We start from the raw sequence: 22,266 nt of genomic DNA, 5'->3' as shown, positions 1-22,266 counted from the left end.
TGTAAAAGTTACACTAATTTAAATGTTGTATGCGTCTCGACTGTAGAACTGGTTATTGGCAGGTAATTTCAACGATAGGGTGAAAGTCAAATATTATCTGATCTGACGTGTATCTAGAAAATGTCTGTTGGGGTGGAAGGTGTCTCTCCGAAGTCAAAATTCATTAAGTGCCCATTGACCTTTTCAAAGCATCTGCAGGCAGCGGGACATGGCCCACACTGCTAAATACGCCTGTGTGTCTGATAAGGGATTGTTGTGCCAGACGTAGCGTAAATGAAGATATATCATGTATGCAAGTAACAAAGTTAAAGATATTTTTAAAGTTTACGTCTTATAAGAGACTCGAGAATATTAACTAAACGATTGGATTATAACAGTTCGATACTATTTCCAAAGGGACCAGAAACAGTCCTACTGACGTCAAGCGGAAGATCACCTTTCTTGTATCCAGGCCCGTTATTACAGGGGGCAAGGGGGCGGATTGGTGATTCCTGAAATTCCATTAAGACTATAAGAGTTTGATGACACTAATTGAAAAATATATGCTTTATCACAGGGAAAAACTTCTTCACAATCCCTTTAAAATTTAGTATGGAAAACCAATATCTATCAAAGACATCGACACGAATGTAACATATCTTGTGTTCTACCCCACCAAAAACGTCAATAAAAAATTTAACCCTCAATAAAATTGTATAGGCTAACATTGTCTATTCCTTCTTCAGTCCTCTCAGACATGTAGGCTTAAATTATTAGTGTTATTAGAATGATATGGGGGCGTCGTGTGTTAAAGAGAAAAAAACTCGTCAAATTGTGTCATATAAAAAAGAGCGAAGTCGTTTTAACACATAGAAGTGAGATAGAAATCAAATGTTAAATCCTCTGTATAAATGATTTTGCACACGGCACGATATGAAATAGTGAGGATAATATGTGAAAGGCCCTGGAATATGGATAGTTAATATCAGAAGATAGGACTAACATCACTGTCAAGATGGCTGAAGAATCGGCTCCTAATGCCTTTAAGGGTGTTCAGCGTAGGGGCGGATTTCGACATAAAAATGTGTTTGAAGTCAAAGATCATAAATTTGTGCCGAGGTTTTTCAAGCAACCTACATTTTGTAGCCATTGCAAGGATTTTATTTGGTATGTATAAAGTGTATATGATAGAGAAGATGATCTATTAATGGCACGCGAGAAGCACTTCAGATTGAATTCACCGATGCTATTTTCTATCATCAATAAGGTTTTGTCGCCTTAACGACTTTAACATATTTAATAGAGTATATTTTAATTTATTTCAGGGGATTTGGAAAACAAGGATTCCAATGTCAAGGTATGTTGATAATTATGTTTACTACAATGTAACACAATGTGATGATATATGTTGTAATGTATACAAGATAATGTTGTTATCTGTCTATGCTGGTATTTGTAGAATAATGTGGTGTTATGTACTAATATGTAATATACAGCTAAGTCTTCTGTGTATATTACTGGGAAATATATGAAAATATATAATATTACATTCATAACATTAGTGATGAGAATGGTCATTATTATGAATATCATATTCAGTTAATATTGCACTGCCTTAATATTGTTTATAACTATCAAAATACCTTTTACAAAACTTGATCAAATCAACAAATAAAATTCAGAATGTCATTGGAATAATTTAAAGGGACAGAATATGCCGCATTGTTTTGACCAATCATTACTATTATGCGATTTTCGTATATTTCTAGTACTTCTGAAGAGTCAAATCAACCCTCACAATGGTGCATCTGTCCCTTTAACTATAAAGAATAAACATCAGCAGCTTTTATTTTTAACTTAACATTTTGAGTAATTGGATAACAGTATGAAGAATTGTACAACCATTCTTAGAAATTAGATTCAAATTGAAAATGTCAGTATAAGAAAATATGTTGATTTGAACTGATAAAAAGTCATGAAATGAAATAAGCTGTCTGATGCCTTTAGACATGATGTTTTATATTATGACATTTGACATCTACATGGGCTGGAGACTGTCAATGTTATATTATGCCAGAAGTAAATTCTAAATGATACTCTGAATGTAATGAGAGGGGGGTGGGGAAGAGGGGGGGGGGGGGGTGGTTAACTGCTGCTAGCACACTATTATGCCAAAAAATTAATGCCTAAATGTGCCACTGTCCATACATGATACATTAAAGTGATGATATTGTGACATTTGGGTAGATTGACTATAAAAATAAATGTTATGTTTTAAAGAGAACGAAAATAGAACTGTAATAGATAAAAACAATAATGAATTATAAATTGTATTCAATTATGTGTCATTTCCTGTTATAGTAGGTGTATATCAGATTCACAGGAAGTATTGATGTATAAGTTATTATTTTTCATTGACAACAATTTTGAATTTTACTTCCTTATATATCATATTTTGTTTCATATGTTGTATTTTCCACTATAATAAGGACTGTAGAAATGTTGCTACATTCAGTGCATATTTAATCTTCTTGTACACCTGGTGCCACTTTGCAACCTAAATTGTCAACTAGGCATCTCTTTCAGAGAGTTCAGGTATAATCTAGCCAGGTAGTCAGGTATAATATAGCCAGGTACAATCTAGCCAGGTATAATCTAGCCAGATATAATCTAGTCAGTATAATCTAGCCAGGTACAGGTATAATCTAGCCAGGTATAATCTAGCCCGGTATAAACTAGCCAGGTACAGGTAAAATCTAGCCAGTATAATCTAGCCAGGTACAGGTATAATCTAGCCAGGTACAGGTATAATCTAACCAGGTATAATCTAGCCAGGTATAATTTAACAGAGATTATAGATTTATGATTTAGGTTGATTATTTGAATCATCAGCCTAATATAATTCATACATGTGTACAGGTCAGGAAAAAAAATCTGGAGATTTGCCTTGAAAAATCTGGAGATTGGGTGAAAAGTCGGGAGATTTTTCCAAAGCGCGTGAATTCGTGATTTGAAACTCCAAATTGATTGTTTTTTTTTTTCAAATAAGCTTTAAGCCTTGTAAATTAATTAAATTGATCATAGGCCTACACGACACAGTTAAAATTAACTATCTATAATTATGGATAATTCTAGAAATAGTGCCTGATATTTCAAAATTTGATCATTATTAAATAATGATATATTTATATCATTGAATTATTGCTACAGTTTTGAATTATTTAGCAGTTATATTGAACATTGCTTCAAACATTGGATGTTAATCTTCGATCATCAACATATATATATATACTGAGATTTAATTAAGTCAATATTTTATCAATAATCAGTATGTCAATAGTATTTTTTGTACTATTATACATTATATAGAGGTTTCTTCAAACATGTGTTGTATGTAAAAAAGATACATATATATTATATAAAAATGTTGATAAAAAAAGGCTCATTATGTGTTACAAACTTTAATACTGAATGAAAGTTTTGTTTTTTACAGTGTGTAGTTTTGTAGTACATAAGAGATGTCATGAATTTGTCTCATTTCAATGTCCTGGTGTGGATCAAGGACCTGACAGTGATGTAAGTTAAACTTTTGTCTATTTTATATATTATTAAAGTTTATATCCTTTATATCTGTACTTTCATGATAAATAAGTAATGATGTGATTCATGTGATTATTGAACATAACTAGACTTTTCATGACTTGATAAGAATTTTATTGTTAAACTGTTAGATACTTTCTACTACTAATCATCTTTTTTTCTAAATGTATGAAAATGGCATGTCGGGAGAACATTTGCAAAAAGTTTAAATGTATGTTAGGATATAGTTTCAAAAACAGCAGGTATTAGGGTAACCATTGTGTTATGCAAATTAAAAGGTCAAGAACCCAGAATATCAGTTCGATTCAGCATGCCTCAAATGTGTAAAAAGTACAGGTTGCTGACTTTTGCCCGAACATTTCTCTGAAAGCCCATTAGTCTTATATAATGATTCAATCTGATTCCATATTTTACAACATCTTTATCCAACTTGGGCTTGGCACTATATAAGCTAAAGGCTAAAAATGATTTCCTGAATGCATTCTGAAGAAATTTACTAAAGGCTATGTAACCCTCAAAAGATACATTTTGGCATAACATTGAATCATAAATTCTTACATAAGTAAAATATGTGTGCTCTCCTGAAAGGGAAGAATAGTAGTTAATGGACATATCTCTCATTATGCAATAATCAACTAAGGAAATAATTCCCTACTGAGTGTTCACCCCAGGCAGTAATTCTCTATTCAAATCAGACTTTTATCTGCAGGTTATAATAGTATAATTGTAGTTTTATATCCCTGTAAGGGAATTACATCAAGTTTCCCATTGTTTTGTACCTGTGTATGTGATGAAAATGGTAATTGTTCAAGTTCACCAACTAGATTAAGCTTTTAATGGTTTTAAACAAAAAGGTTTTTAAGTGATATTGAATATTTTATGACACCATTTCATTTAAACTTTTAAGTATAGTCCTAAGCATTTCAAGGTGCTGAATCAGCACATGATGAGCTTTTCACAACTTACATTTATTTCATCTGGAATTATGAGTCTTCATTTTTAGAGGCAATAAATCTGTAATGCATATTCAAAATACAAGAAAAATATACTTCTTCAAGTCTATTGCATTAATGATAGTTTACTATAGTAAATACTGTTCAAGCAAACAAATAATTATATTTACCATAGGCTAGAAAACCTCCATTGTAAATCTTTCAAGAAAACCAGGTATGAACCATGTTCCCTTTAGTGAACTAAAGATCAGATCAATTAGCCTATATACATGTATATGAAAGAAGCAAAAAAAAAATAGTCCTAAGGATGCAAGCAAAGTAAAAATTTTTGATAAATTATGATAATTCACATGACAGTTGAAATAGAACACAGTAATATATAATAACACTCTACTTGATATAGTAGAATCAATTTGGTCATATAAACTTTTGTCAATAACCAGTATCAATAATGTTAGCTACTCAACTTTTTAAATGTTTCTATTCCCCAGAAACTTACACCAAAATCAACTTAATAAATCAACAGACCTGGTCAACTGAACATGTTAGGCTCACTTCAAATGGACAAAAACATGAAAGGCCATGGTTCGCCATTTTCATGGATTGATTTGGGTTTGATGTAAATAGTCTTCAGAAATATGCAAATAGTATTATCTTTTCAAAAATATCTCAAACTCTAAATTTCACATTTATTTATTTCGTTTACAAGCTTATCTTATCTAAACCTATGACTTTGCTGTACGATAATTTTTTGATTTATGAAGTCTTTTACAATTCTTCAAAATGGAGGCTCTTAAAAAGATGACTCATTAAAATTATTTAAAAAAGCTTTCAAACATGAATAATTATGAATGTGAATAGGAAGTATAAAATTTTGACAGTAAGCTGTGAACATATTACTGTATATTTCCGAATATAATGCACTGTTTTTTAACCCAAAATGGGCCCCTTTCAGAAGGGGTGCGCACTATGCACAGTGAAATAAATTTTGAGGTTTTTTTTAGGTAGTTTAGCAGAACAATTTCTGTTTTAGACACTAAGGTATGAAAAGGGTAAATCTGTCCTTAAAAGAAAATCCTTGGGAATGTTCTGTTTTTTGTTAAAGAGCAAACTGAAATGAAAGAAAATAATTGCTCAGAGCAACTGAATTATGAGATTTTAAAGACATCCAAAGTTTCTTCCCTGTTCTAATAAGAGTTTAAATCAGGACAGTCTTGTTCCTTGATTGACCACAAATGTTAATGAGATACTAAATTAAACTTGGTATTCTTATGTGTATTGGTAACATTTAAAACGGGTGACTGCTTTTGGCTTTTTGAAATATTTGAAGGTTGATTGTTTCAGATCAACATATAAAATTTACAGAAACAATTTAGACCCTCTATATTTTGCTTGGAAGATGTATTATATATTAGTCTGTGATTTTAATGGGAAATTATGTATTTTGCAACTTGTGTCATGCACTTTGCTGCTGTATTGGTGTATCAATTGTTGGACATCAATTTAGTTGTAAAAAAGTCCTAATGTGTTAGATATTATATGTATTAACAATATGAAATAAATTTTCTAATTCATATGGATGCAATTTATATTTGGAGAGTTTTGTCATGCTAAGCTTGGTTTAAGTCAAATTTCCTGTCTGGTCTCTGTTTTGTTTTAAACTTATATTTTCTTGAAAACTTCCTCTTTTAGATTGTAGACATTTTTATTGACATTTTCTTTAATAACACGAACATCATGAATTGTGGCCTTTTTTCTTTTTAAATTACTTTTCTGTCCTACTTAATACTAAAACATTGTAAATGTATACCAAATCAATACTAAATAGTCAAACACAAATCATACTAAATATTAAAACATACTAAATAAACTATATAATATGACTTGTTAAACCATGGATCATACTAAATATTATATCATTAATGATATTAGGGACTGAAAGGTTTTCTAGCATATGTAGTGTATCCTGAATACTTATAACTTGTATCATTTCCTATTTCCTATCTGACATCTCTAAGTCCTTGGTCTTATATAGTGTGTGTTTCACTGCAACTTTGTCTAGATTTGGATTTTAATGTCTACATTATCAATAATATTAAAGTATTTGAAACAAGTAACTTTCATTGCATTGTATATAGTGACAAAAACCTCATAAAGTTCAAAACCAGCATGTCCATTATCCCCCAATAAACTATGTATCTCTCAAGCTTCATAATGCAAACAAAAAATTATTGACCTTACTTTAACACTGTTGAGATTGTTGATTACAATAATCAAATATTTATAAGCTATTTTACATTTATTCATAATATGACTGACATAGAATGTGTGAAGGGTTGAGCTTGAAATTATCTTGATATTACATTCTGAATAATAATTCCCATTATTAACCAATTGTGAATGAAAGCTAATTGAGTGCTTAATGCAGTTTGAAGCACATTTAAACTGTAAGTGACAAAATACTTATAGACTTTTAAACTTACCATAGTGACAAAGGACGAACTAACTGACAAAAAACATCATTTTTTTTGACTAATCATAATTTGATCTCAGAAACTGGAATTTTTTTTAGCTAAGGCTAAGCCAACCATAATAATGTTCACAGCTCACTGTCGGAATTTGAGCCTTAATATCTATGTGTATCCAGAATTAACTATGCATGAATGTTAAATTGACGACACGTCATTTAAGGATACTCTGTGATTTATAGAAAAGACATATATAGAAAAAGAGAGTACAATTCCTAGTTTGAAGTAATTTTTAAATGAATTATGCGATTTTCGTACATTTGGTACTTCTGAAGACTATTTACTTATATTTAAAATGGCCCACATGTCCCTTTAACACTAACACAAAAAATATTTTAAACTGACTGACTGACAAAATACTTAAAAGTGACTGACAAAATACTTAAAACTGACTGACTGACTGACAAAATACTTGAAACTGACTGACTGACTGACAAAATATTTAAAACTGACTGACTGACTGACAAAATACTTAAAACTGATTAACTGACAAAATGCTTTTAAACTGACAAAATTAAAGTGACTAAATAATGAGTTTTGGTTATTTTTGACAAAACGGAGGTTTTAGAAATAATTCAGAATTTCACATTTCTTGCAGATTTTTATTAGCCTACATTATGTTAAAAAGTGCAAAGTACTAATGATCCAAACTGCAAATGGAAAACTGATAGTAGTTAATAACTTTTTCATACGAGGAGGTATATCAATCATATATGAGAATGTTTTTCATAATGAAAGTAGTATCAGGTGACATAATATGCCTAGTGTCACTCCAGTCATTGCTGCTTATCAACCTTGTCCTGTCACCCTCAAATGGCTTGTGAATGCAATAGATTCAATAGTTTTTATCTGATTTTGATGAAACTTGTTAAAAAAAAAAGGACATAAAGAGCAAGCTTGCCATTCAATAAGATAGTGTCATTTACTTTCATTACCAGTAGTCTTCTTTTCATGATCAATTTTAATAAGATATCCATGTCTTTAACTAGCAAGTAAACACTTAAAATGTAAAGAGCTTTTCGCAATTTTTTATGTGTATCGCAGACACTGATAGCATCAATTTGCACTATTCCAATTTTCAATCAGAAGTCTGTGGTTTCTGCAATTCTACTACAACTAAGTGATTGATGATGTCACTAATCACGAAGGGCCTTATGTTATAAAGCATATTTTGTGAATAGTGACGTAATAAAACACTTTAACACTAAAACACTTAAACACTTAGTTTTTGTGCAGGAATTACAGACGTTTGAAAATTGAAATGGTGCAAATTGATACTATCGGTGTTCCTGGTACACATAAAATATAAAATATTTAGAAAACCTCTTCACTAGGTAGTTGAATGAAACTTGTAAATATTTACTGTTATTCAAGGATAAACTGATGAATGATATTTTTCAACTACTGAGAAAAATTAACAAGTTTTGAACTCTGAAGTAAAGAATTGTCACTGGTTTTTAAGTAAATGTATTTAAATCAAGTATGTTTTTTTGATACCATGATACACTATTTTTAACACATTACTTTTAGTAATTGTGAAAGCTTTATACATCAGTAGAATTATTTTAAGACATTAATTATTCATTAACATTACAATGACTAAAATCACTAAAAATATTACATCTATTCTTATCTTTTGACATCAGAATTCATAGTCAATACCACTCTTACAATGTTGATGGATTGAGTATTCTAAATTTTCTCTCTACAGGCCAAATGATCTCAATTTCACCTGAAATTCAGCTATCTGTTTCACTTTTCAGAATGACAATGTGAGGTTAAGATGTATTGCCAATAAAGTCTTCATTTCCTGTCAGTGTTTCAAATGCAGTTTTTCACTTCCTTCAATTCATTTTTATTTAATCTGCATGAACCAGAAACATTATTCTGAAAAATTTTATAGATAGCAGAAAGAATTTTTTTTGTATGTACATGTATTAAATACTACTTTTACTCTCGATTTTGCCATACTTTTAATTTTGATTAACGGAATTGTCTTGCTTGTAGGGAATTTTATTACCAAATTAACAATCACTCTTTAAGATATTGCACATGAAACTGTTTACAATTTTAAATGTCAGTTCTATCTTAACATATCTTGAATGTTGGCATGTGTTGTTATGTCTGGCAACCAATCCCTTTGCAATGAATTCATTACAATATGGAGCTTCAGATTGAAAATCCAATTCAGAACATGCCAAGATCAATATCACAAGGAATCAACCTGTCAGTCTCGAACTTCAATCTTATTCAAAATATGCCCATGTCTTTAATTGAATTATCAGCTGGAAAGTAGAGTAATGATTCCCACTGGAGTAACTTCTCTACTCCTCCATCATTAACCTGCTAATATCTAGTTATATTAGAGTTATTATCATGGAATTTACACTACCAAGTGTCTAATATCAGCTTGAAGAAATTTAGTTATTATTAGAGTGGTAATATGCTTGGATATACTTTTAAAATATCTATATAACAGTCATGTTTTTTCTGCCTGATTTCTTTCATCTATTGTAATCTAATATGTTTTCTACCCATTTTAATGACAATATTTTTAACCAATCAAAGCATGTATAACCCTTTCTTGATAACAAATTGTGGGATAGGGAAATAGGAAGTAGAGCAGCCTTTTTGATATTCGCTAACCTAGAATAGTTTGTGTTGTTATTGTGGAATTAAGAAATTTTGAGTTGTTATGAGTATGTTGTTGGAGACTTAATTATGATAGATTCAAGTAATTCAAATTGCAAAGAAAATATTACCTAATAATATACTCAACGCTAGCTGTCAATCAAATGTCACGTGATTGAGAAATTCTTAATGAAATAAATTCTTCCTTTATGGAAAATGTAGACAATTGAATGCTTATTGGAAGAAAAGTAGGTTAGGTTCTAAGATCTGAATAATATGAAAATAATCCACCTACCCACATGCACACACCTTTTTAATGATAGTGTTGAGGAATTATTTTGATGGAGTTAAGGAATTGAAGCTATGGCGAGTTGTTATGATGGAGTTGTTCTGATAAGGACATGTATATTAGGTTTATAAGAATCAATTGAGACTATATAAGTTGCTGATTATATTGACTATGTACTCAATATGATTAAGTCATGTTTATTTTTTGATGAATAGTCAATATAATTGGTCGAGCAGAAATAAATATCAACCTTATTGATTCAATAAACATAGTTTTCCCATTTTCACTTCCTTTTCTATGACGTCTGATACAAAGTCTGGAACTTACCATACTGTGGCAATTGATAAAATCCAGTCATCTTTTGTAGTCTGCCTCCCTATTGTTGTTATTACACATTTACTGCACCTTTTCTTTTAACTTAATTTCAGCAGGTCAAATTGTCTATCTTGTGTAGATTTAGTTGTTACCTACCTTATGCAGATGTAGTTGTAACCTATCTTTCGTAGATCTTACCGAACCCATATATTATTTTAACCTAGCTGTTACCCTCCTAGATTTAGTTTTTACCTAAATTATATAAATCCAGTTGTATCCTACATTATGTAGATGTAGTTGTATCCTACATTAAGAAGATGTAGTTGTATCCTACATTAAGAAGATGTAGTTGTATCCTACATTAAGAAGATGTAGTTGTATCCTACATTAAGAAGATGTAGTTGTATCCTACATTATGTAGTTGTATCCTACATTATGTAGATGTAGTTGTATCCTACATTAAGAAGATGTAGTTGTATCCTACATTAAGAAGATGTAGTTGTATCCTACATTAAGAAGATGTAGTTGTATCCTACATTAAGAAGATGTAGTTGTATCCTACATTAAGAAGATGTAGTTGTATCCTACATTATGTAGTTGTATCCTACATTATGTAGATGTAGTTGTATCCTACATTAAGAAGATGTAGTTGTATCCTACATTAAGAAGATGTAGTTGTATCCTACATTAAGAAGATGTAGTTGTATCCTACATTATGTAGATGTAGTTGTATCTGATGTAGTTGTATCCTACATTATGTAGATGTAGTTGTATCCTACATTAAGAAGATGTAGTTGTATCCTACATTAAGAAGATGTAGTTGTATCCTACATTATGTAGTTGTATCCTACATTATGTAGTTGTATCCTACATTATGTAGATGTAGTTGTATCCTACATTAAGAAGATGTAGTTGTATCCTACATTAAGAAGATGTAGTTGTATCCTACATTAAGAAGATGTAGTTGTATCCTACATTAAGAAGATGTAGTTGTATCCTACATTAAGATGATGTAGTTGTATCCTACATTAAGAAGATGTAGTTGTATCTGATGTAGTTGTATCCTACATTATTTAGATGTAGTTGTATCTGATGTAGTTGTATCCTACATTATGTAGATGTAGTTGTATCCTACATTAAGAAGATGTAGTTGTATCCTACATTAAGAAGATGTAGTTGTATCCTACATTAAGATGATGTAGTTGTATCCTACATTAAGAAGATGTAGTTGTATCCTACATTAAGAAGATGTAGTTGTATCCTACATTAAGAAGATGTAGTTGTATCCTACATTAAGAAGATGTAGTTGTATCCTACATTAAGATGATGTAGTTGTATCCTACATTAAGAAGATGTAGTTGTATCCTACATTAAGAAGATGTAGTTGTATCCTACATTAAGAAGATGTAGTTGTATCCTACATTATGTAGATATACTTTTAATATACTTTGATAGATTAAGTTGATTTATATGTTTGGTCATCAAAGTAGTTTTATTTGTGATTTGCCAGTTATTGAGAAGGATCCAATCATACAATGTAAATGACTAAAATGCATTGAATTTACCAATGCTAAACAACTGTATGACATGAGGATATGCTGCTAAAATATTACAATTTAGATTAATACAGACCATTGAACAACCATCATTAATGTTAATTTGATTATTTTGTAATGTAATATTTGTTCTTGTCATTGAGGTGAAAAACCACTTTATCTCACTAGTGTCTGTTTTCACTTTTCCATATTTGAAGAGCTAATTTCATTAGGGGAATGAATTATCTATTTGGAACTAGGATGTCGATACTGAATGCAGTATATTTATAGCCTGCGACTACTATTTCAATAAATTTACAAATTACTCACTTACACCAGATGAAAGATTCACTACAATGTCAGTGGTTTTGTTTAGAACTATGTTGAAAGGAGAGAGTTTTGTGTTCTTCTTTGTTTGCATTTTAACCTCAATCTGGGGAGAATTCTATCAGAAACTGATAAGTACTAATGTACTGTTAAACTTTGTTATGTATGGTTCTCTGATATTCTATAAAAGATTTCAAACAAAAATTAATTTGATATAAAGATAAGTTTTACAGACAGAGTCTATATTCAGGAGGATATCTTGTGTGCACTTTATTGTATGGTCCTCAAAGTGTTGTTCTCTCAATACCAGGTATATTTAAAAAATGTTGCCTGTTTAAAACCTAATTTCCACTGAACTTGTCTTCTAGACCGAGATTTAACTTTCTCCAGAAGGACACTTGATTAAGATGTTGATTTAATATGTTCAATATGATGATGTGCCAAACTGGACTTTCAAACCCCTGCTTAATTGCAAAAGGAGTAAAAAGGTCATTAACTTTTCTTTGGTTATTTTGGTTTGGCAATTTTCTCATTTCAACACATTGAAGCTTACAGGGAGCACCACTGTACTACCTGATAACATTTATTTGGGTGACAATGGTAGCTGAATTTGGCATCCTTTATTAGAGTAGATCTTCATCAAGTCTAGTGGTCTGTAGCATTCCATAGCTAAGTGATGGGAGCTATTGATAAATGCTTCTAGTTAAACTTCAGTCTATAGAGACCAAAATAGTAATATTGAATAAAAACTCTCATCAATATGACTGCTGTCAATGCTAACAATGGATTCCGCTAAAATGGAGTGAGTACAAAGCAGGTACAAAATTGAATTGCTGACAGGCTGTTATACTGGAAATATGACATGAACAACATCTCTCTTTACAATAGTTGATGAGATAATATCTTCGAGTGGCTAATCAAATGGTTGCTGTCTCTTGCATCTATGCAGTAATTATTTGTGAACATGGCACTTAATTTGACTCAATCCTTAATTATCCTATTCCTTTTCATTTTATTTGAGTATTTAAACATTTTGAGTCGTGAGAGTGTTCCTTTAAAGCAGAGATGCCCAAATAAAATCACCTTTTTCCCTTTTTGTTTTTGATTGATAAATTCAAAAAATGGAAAGTTTTGGGAGTGTTCCTTTAAAGCAGAAATCCCCCCCTTTTTGTTTATCATGACACCAAGTTCTAACATCAATTAGTTATTGCACTATAAGATAAATGTGCCATTTATATACAGACATTAACCTGTCACCATTTGATACTTCTGATATATTCAGCAGATGACATGGGGTTATCAAAAGGCTTTTTTCTATCACCAATAAGCCTTTAAATATTACCTAGAAAATAATATAAGAATAGTGTAATGAGAGTTGAACACATGACATATATTATTATAGTAGAAATATTGAACTAGCCCTAGTAATAATGATAAAGATAATACTGATATTAGAAATTAGAAATCAATTTACTCCAGGTCTAATAGTATTTTACACGCCATATTTTCTATCCATATTCATGCTATATGATATCCTACAATATTCAGACAGTTTGACATTGTTCCAACAAAGAAAGCAATATTTGTCTATATATATATATATTTTGATGTAGGATAAAATAAGGAAAATTTAAGGAAACATTAACATATTGTAACTCCCTGTGGGAATGCCTGATTTCAAAGAGATGTACATAATTTGACAATTATTAAATGATGGTAAGGCTGGCTTTAGGGAGAGGGACACTTTATTGCATTCTCAACTTTGGATCTTGAGGTTGATCCTGACTTAGGTCGAAAGCTTAGCTTTGATTTTTTTACACCCAGTTCCACCCAGTTCCTCTGTGTAAATGATGCAGGTCCAAGGAGTTGATAAAAAAATTTTTCAAAGTGTTTTGGTTTCCTTAACGAGTGTAAACAAAGTGTTTAATGGCAAAGTCTTAGAAAAATTAACCTCATGGCCGGGTGTTTTCCTTTTCATAAGCATAATGTATAGCAGAAAAGTGGATGTAGAACTCTGTATTATTTCATTCTTCACATCTTATCACTTCATCTACAAATAAGATGCTAGTATGTATTCAAAATATTTTTCAGACTATGATGGTTTCTTTCATTTCATTAAATATTTCTATGACAGACTAATACTCATGTAAATATAATGTATAGCTGATGTAGTTGTGAAATATATCAGTTTATCTCTAATTAATTCATAATTATCTCATTAAGAAGAGAATCTCTGAGGAAGAGACACTTAACTTTATATGTACAATCCTTAAGAAGACATGTAGTATTCATTATAAACACCACCTGATCAAAAGATAAAATAAATTTTATTCAGCAGGGATCCATCTCTAAAGGTGTAATATATAATATTTAAGGGTATAACCTCACCTTATTTTTACAAAAAAAAACTGTGTATTTTCATAAATCAATATAATACTTAAAGGTACCCTCACACCATAGCAATTATTACTTACATATGGCTGGAAAGAATAAAAGTGGTCACGAGTTCTGAACGCAACTCACATATAAGTTACATGAGAGTACAAAACTTATGATGCCTATTTTATTTGCAGCCATATGCTACTGGTGATTGCTATGGTGTCAGGGAACCTTCAGTGAAAAAGACAGATGATAACACACAATTTCAAAAAAACTGTCCAAAGTTTTGACTTGAGCCAGTCTTTGAATATTATTCTGAGTTGAATAAGGCTATAGATATACTCATAAATAATTTATACCTAGTATTTATTTTACTAATGTAATTATTTAATTTGTCCATTCATTTAAATCAAGATAGCTATCCTGATACTGGATATCATATTCAAAACACATGTCCACAGATATACAGAGTGTCTAGAATCTTTAGATAGTGCATTATTTGTAAAAGTATTGAACAATACATTCTTTTTGGCTACTTTATATTCTGATAATGTTCAATGCCATGGATCCTGTAAAAACTACCCTTTCTGGAAATAATTATTTTCATTTGACTTTCACCCAATATAAGCATTACACAATTTTTTGTTGATAATTGTATTATTTAGTAGTTATATATGCCAAATTGAAGCCAGTTTTAGTTTTTTGGATGTTATTTATTTATTTTGTGATTGAAATTAAAATTGGATCGTATACTGTGCCCCTTTGTCAAGTTATTTAAAGTGATAAAGAAACTTTGTTCAGGTGCTGCTGAACATCAATTCTTGTTTCTGTACACAAAGTAAATTGTGTCTATCTATCTATTGGAAGCTTATTAAATTAAATAGTGATTATATAAATAGTATGAGATAAGTTAACAATAACTATCAATTATATATATTAATTATCATATAATTTCTCTATTTTAGCATAATTATACACAAACAATGAATGTCTATTTTTTTTTTATCCTCAGTGTACTTCATTGATATAGTGAACCACTAAATTCTACTATAGTTTATATTTGTTTTGACCCTGAAACTTTAAAATTGATGTCTGTGATCTTTTAGCCAATTTAAAAGTATTTGTTGTCAAAGTGACTTAATGCTTTTAGACAAAGTACTTTGATCAGGAGTTGGCTAAGACAGGTCTGTGGTGAACTAGCTGTGATGATTAATTAGACTTATTAGAATATAATTATCTTAACGAATCAAGAAAAATATCAACTTAATAAAATCCTTGAAAGTACATTGTATTCTATATAAACTTCAGTTAGGATCTGTATAGAAGATCAATCAAAAAAATTGTATGATTAAAAAATATGTGAAATTTCATTTTTTTCGCCAAAAGAACATATATTTTTCTGACCCTAGTCATAGTTAAAGCAATTTGGTTTTCTGTGATTTCTGCTTTTAGCAATATTCTGAGGACTATTATTGGTCATATTTCATACATTTATGGTGGCTTTAAACTTATTTTTGTCAAGTTTCATAAAGCCATGAGATTTGGCTGAGATCTCATTGAAATTTGAAGAAGCTATTACAGAAGCATAACTGATTGTTTTAAAGAAAAAATATATCAATCTATATTCCTTAGGGAACAATGTTTCTGGCATTATCACATTAATCTTCAAATTTAACCTTTCCTTGATGCAAGAGGCATTATGAATTTAAATTTTTAGCTGAGTATTAGAAATGTTTTGTCCCGGGCTATGTTTCATAAAGAACATGATATTGAGTCAGAGTACAATGCAGTAGGATAATAAACATTAATTTACTCGTTTTCATGCACATAGTTTTTGTCCACTTTGATAAATAAAGTGTGCAATTTCTTTTGGTTTGATATGATGTATTCATGGATTTTTGCTTACGTTTTTCTTTTCATACGCATACATGCATGGAATTAATCAAACAACAGCCAGGCTTTGATCATATTACATGCTGTTGTAATTTCATTTACCCTATTTCTCATTATCAGGCCTTGTGGAAAATAAAACAAGTGGAACATAAGGTGGTATGTTTTTTATTAGGATAGTCAATAATTAGAAAGGAGGTTTAATGGAATAACACAATAAAACTTAGTCTTTATCATGTTATAACTTGGTTAGACAACATGGCTATCAAATGGATTTTATTCTCCCTGATTTTCTGTTTGGATCTTAAATAATCAAGGTAGGAGGTGTGACCCAGTCTTTGAATTTGCATTATATATACTTGGTATAGATCTATACAAGCAGAAGATTCTACTGAAGTTTAAAGTTTGTAGCTCAAGTGATTGTTGGAAAAATGGCTGTTAATCACAAAAGGAGGTTCAATTCATTGCATTAACAGCAGTGTAAAGCAGTCTTTAATAACTGAAAATTTAGTTTTAATTTTTTATTTTCCAACATGCATTTAGATATGTAATTTGCACAGTTTGCAAGCAAATGAACATAACTTTTTTGTTTCGCGTAGATTTATTTAACCACATAAAACCACTTTAACTGTAGTCACAAACAATGGAGATCTGTGTCAGTAAATCTGGGGCCATTTCTTTAACACACACTGAGATTAAACTGAATAATTAATATTTTAATATAGCAGAGGATAAAAACATTTTGTTTCACTTTAAAAGCCAAGTGAAAATAAGGTCAGACTGACATTGTCTTGATGTTTTAAATGTCGAGATTTTTGTGGCGCCATTAGACGTGATAGGTTCTTGTTTTGACATAGATTAAGGAATATTTGAAAAGACTACTAGTGGAGACGAGATTCTAACACACTCTCAAATATTTGTCTACCAATGAAAATCGATCTGTCCTTTCTATTGAATTAATCAGTATAGATTGTGTGGATGTCAATAGAAACATGAAGATAGGTTAAGTCAAATAGAAATTGAGATTAACAGGACTAAAGTTGTTGACACCATGTAACTTTAAGATTTGATTCAGTTGATAGGATACTATAGATAACTAATACTGGCTAACTAAGTGACTCTGACTCTTTTAAGATAAAACTGTAATCAAAATTGTCAGTTTTTCACCATTAGATATTTCAGTTTTTTGCCATTATATATATGTCAGTTTTTCACCATTAGATATATGTCCGTTTTTCACCATTAGAACTAAGTCAGTTTTTCACCATTAGATATAAGTCAGTTTTTCACCATTAGATATAAGTCAATTTTCACCATTAGATATACGTCAGTTTTTCACCATTAGAACTCACCATTAGAACTAAGTCAGTTTTTCACCATTAGATATAAGTCAGTTTTTCACCATTAGATATACGTCAGTTTTCACTATTAGAACTAAGTCAGTTTTTCACAATTAGAACTAAGTCAGTTTTTCACCATTAGATTTAAGTCAGTTTTCACCATTAGATACAAGTCAGTTTTTCAACATTAGATATGTCAGTTTTTTTTCATTAGAAGATTGCATTCAAATTTATCGTTTTTTCACAAATAGAACAAACTTACCAGTAAAGTATGCTTAATCTCTAATTGTATTACATAATGAAGGAGTCTTGGATTACTGAATCTCCTATATTACACACATACACACACAAACTATCAAAACATGTCCATTAAACATTTATATTACTTCTTCACATTATTATTGTCAATCTTGGGTCAAAAGAAACCATGTGATAGTTTTTTATGGTTGAGGGTACAAGTAGTCAGAAATATTTGAAAATAAACCCTCAAAATGGATTCGCAATCATTAGTAAATAGATGAATTTAGTGTATAGTAATATAGCGATTTATAACATAAAACCTGATACTTTCATTTGCTTCTAAATAATTATGAAAGTTAAATCAAAGTTATTGATCAGACAAAAACAAGAATTGGTGTGACCGTCTGCTTATCAAACTTTTTTTATCTAGATTGAACTCTGCAGCAGATGTCATGTACTTATGATATCAAGATTTCAAATATTGTTTTTCATAATAATATAATGTGAAATTAAAAATACACTAAGGTTGACTTCATTTTGATTTGACAAATGATATGGCTGTAAAAAAAATATGAAAAGGTTGTTAGGTCAGATATATCTAGCAAATATAATTTCAGATTTGACTGTGTTGGCTTGAACTGATAGATATGAGGCTAGCGAAATGTTGTATTTGACATGTACAAGCCATAATTTAAAGAATACTAACATTTTTATAGTAAAACTTGGTGAAATATCAGAATTTGTGAAAAGTTTTCTTTTAACAACACCTGGTTTTCACATCAAACCACAATCTATGTAATAGCTCATGAATGCCATCAATATCAAAGGGACTGTCTGAAAAGGATTTTTAATTTTTTAAATGTCTGATATGATACTGCATGTCAGAGAGTTTTTTGGACAAAGAAAGTCACAGCAAAAAATGTTGTCAGAATGTGTGCATGAATGCAACAGTAGCAATTATAGTTCAGAGTTCCAAATACCGGTACAGTTCAAAGTCTCAATCATAGTTCTGTCTTCATTCAAATTTCAGAGTCCTAATTATAGTTCAGAGTTTTAATCAGTTCTAATCTTAGTTCAGAGTTTTAATCTTAGTTCAGAGTAGCAATCATAGTTTATAGCTGCAATCACAGTTCAGAGTTGCAATCACAGTTCATAGTTGCAATCACACTTCATAGTTGCAATCACACTTCATAGTTGCAATCTTAGTTCAGAGTTGCAATCATAGTTCAGAGTTGCAATCATAGTTCAGAGTTGCAATCTCAGTTCAGATTTGCAATCACAGTTCAATGTTACAATCACAGTTCAATGTTACAATCATGGTTCAGAGTTCCAATTGCAGTTCAGAATTCCAATCATAGTTCAGAATTGCTATCACAGTTCACAGTTTGGAATGTTTCATTCATAGTTCAGAGTAACATCAGTCAATTGCAAGGCCTATCTAGTTGCAAAAAGTTCAGGCTAATGTATAAAAAATCAAATATTGCTGATATACAAAATGAAACAAACAAAGTCTGGAAATATGTAAATCGCTTGTCAAAATGGAATGAAAACTTATATGGAAAATTGGGGAAAATGTCACTCCACATTTGTTTTGTTTGTCCCAAAGATGAAACTACTAGTATATAAATAATTTCTAACGATGGTCATCACTTATTAACAAGTTTTATAATGAAATGTTCTAGACATATACTTGTTAATGTTATTAATGTTGAGGGAATTCCATGATATCTGTATATAAATGGTGTGAATATTTCAACAATGATATTGAAATATTTGTGGTGAATATTAGCAATGTTAATGATGGTAGAAGGATAAGATTGACAAGTTGTTGAATAAAGTCATTATTTATTCATAACTAGGTGTTGAAATGAACATCCTTTTGCCTGGTGTTGGCTAGTTGTTAATTAATCTCTGGAGATCACTCTTCCCTATAGCCAATAATACTTTCAACACTTGATATATTATACTTGTTCTTTTATTGATTTTATATCTTTTACTTTCTTAATCTTCCTTTAAATGTGTAATGTGCACGTTTTCTTCTTCACATTGTGCTGCCACAGTTTCACACTTATTACATAGCTATAATATTATATTACATAGAGACTACAGTAGATAGCTATAAACAGAAAACTTTATGAATATAAAGAAAGTCAACTCTCTCTAGAATTTGTCTGTTTATTGGCATTATCACTCTTTATTTTATTATATCAAAGCCAGTACTCTAATTGTGTGTATTTAAAGAGCCCGTTACTAAAAAAAAAATCTGGGAGAAACAGGGTTCAAATTTCCAGTTCCACTTTAAAGGAGAATTATTGCTTATTTTTAATATATGTCTTCTTGCCAAGATGAAAAGAAATTTCATGCTCTAAAACACTTACCCAGTTAACTTAGGCTCATGGAATCGAGGACTAGTCTAATATTTGATTATTGTCCCTTTAAAACAGAAAGTAAAACCTTGCTTATATCTATTTGGTGTGCGTTATGTTCAGACTGGTATGCTACATTCCCTTTGATTTTTCCAAAGTCTTTGATTATAAGACATATATCACTCAGATTACTGGAAGTTGCTTCACTTAAGAAGGTGCTGGAGGCCCTGAAGGCAGTTGTCTTCATTTGTTACTTAACTAGCTGAGCCAAACTAATCTAGACTAGACTTTCTCATGGTGCAGTTATTATCATGACTAGAATACTGTCTAATTTGACATTTTAATTGAATTGTGGGTACTTTTGATTTTGAATTTGAAAAGTTGAATGTCAAGTGTATCTTTATATGAAACATACAATTTGGGTAAGAATAAAGGCACAACAAGTAAAAGTACCTCTTAATAAAAGCTGTTACTGTATGAAGGATTTTGGCTGCCAAAACGATTCACTATGTTATCAATAAAAAACATGGGTAGTAATTGATGAATATTCAGTGTGTACAGTACTTATAAACATGTCAATTCATTAATTGAAAGTTTCAACAACTTATCAAGTCAAGTGGAAACATTTGAAACCAGTGAATAAATATCTAAACTGGTTACAGGCCAGTGAGTCTGAATTAATAATCACTCCATCCTGTGGTTATGGGATTTATAGAACTAGATAAACTGGTCATTTTATTCTGCACATACTGGATTGATTTGAGCAGATACATGATAAACTTAAAGAAAGATATCCATGATTCACTTATATGAATTTCTCAAACAAAGTTGTCCGAATCCCATTGATTTTACAAGTAACTGTTTACTTCATTTAAAAAGCATAATAATAAAATGATATGGCCTTCAAGATGAAGTGAAAAGACTCAGTTTTCATCAGATTTTAAAGAGACTGAATGGGCTTTGTATGAATTTGAGATGTATGTTGAATTGGATTTTATATTTTGAAAAGTAAAGCGCTCTTATACTATCATTGAATGCAAATTGCATTTGTTTACTTTTCAAAAAATATTTGTCCAATTATTGGATTTTCGATTGTGAAAAACAAAAATCCAATTTTTATATGCTCACATGAAATGTTAATGTCATCCAATGTTTGTTGATTTGTGTAGATGTGTATGACTTTAGGTTAAATATTTGATGGTTGCCATTTTTTTTTTATTTAAACAAAAATTCCAGTGGGTGTATGTTACCTGACGAAGTTCAATCAAAATATATCACATGCAATCGCTCACCAAAGATAACTTCACAATTGTCACTTAAAATTTCAAAATTCTACAAAGATTTTAAGTTCTCTTTTTAACACTTTTCCATTAGAGCTGGATTGATATAAATGTCTAGAATTCTCTAGTGATTTAAAATTCTCATATAATCATTATCTTCTTCTATTTCAGGCTACCAATTTACATAAGTTTAAAGTTCATTCCTATGGCAGTCCGACATTTTGTGACCATTGTGGTTCATTATTATATGGTCTGTTACATCAAGGTCTTAAATGTGATGGTCAGTAATTTTAATATAGAGGTCATCATAATGATTATATACCAGACATTTCAGCATGTAATTTCATTTTTCGTGAGGCCACATTCCGTCTATCAGCTTTAGACAATAGCTAAAATATTCCCTAGCCCCTAAGACAATAATTATTTTGTTTAAATCTCTCGGTTTTTTAAGTTCAAAATCCCATATAATATGATAAGATATTTTATTATTTAAGTAAACTCTGCTCTTGAGCTTTGCCAAAAAAACAATCTACAATTTTCACTGCTTAAATGCAGTATTTTTTCAGAAGTTAAAATATTCAAAATCAGAGAATATTTGAGCAATAAAATTTGTT

The 22,266-nt window shown here is 30.4% G+C and overlaps 1 protein-coding gene across 1 annotated transcript in view; it reads left to right on the top strand.

The window, feature by feature from the left end:
* Nucleotides 1-994: 994 nt before the first annotated feature.
* The window catches only part of LOTGIDRAFT_211133 (hypothetical protein), a gene marked incomplete at both ends in the record, with an annotated part of 38,726 nt that continues 17,454 nt past the window's right edge, over nucleotides 995-22,266 (top strand). The window contains 4 exons of the mRNA XM_009067067.1: nucleotides 995-1,146; nucleotides 1,305-1,336; nucleotides 3,473-3,555; nucleotides 21,824-21,932. Coding sequence (XP_009065315.1) covers nucleotides 995-1,146; nucleotides 1,305-1,336; nucleotides 3,473-3,555; nucleotides 21,824-21,932 — 376 coding nt within the window. The remainder of the gene's footprint in view (nucleotides 1,147-1,304; nucleotides 1,337-3,472; nucleotides 3,556-21,823; nucleotides 21,933-22,266) is intronic.

Source organism: Lottia gigantea (genome assembly GCF_000327385.1).
Source record: "Lottia gigantea unplaced genomic scaffold LOTGIsca_8, whole genome shotgun sequence".
NCBI lineage: Eukaryota > Metazoa > Mollusca > Gastropoda > Lottiidae > Lottia > Lottia gigantea.
Note: the sequence above shows the minus strand (reverse complement) of the source record. Positions and strands in the feature narration are given on the sequence as shown.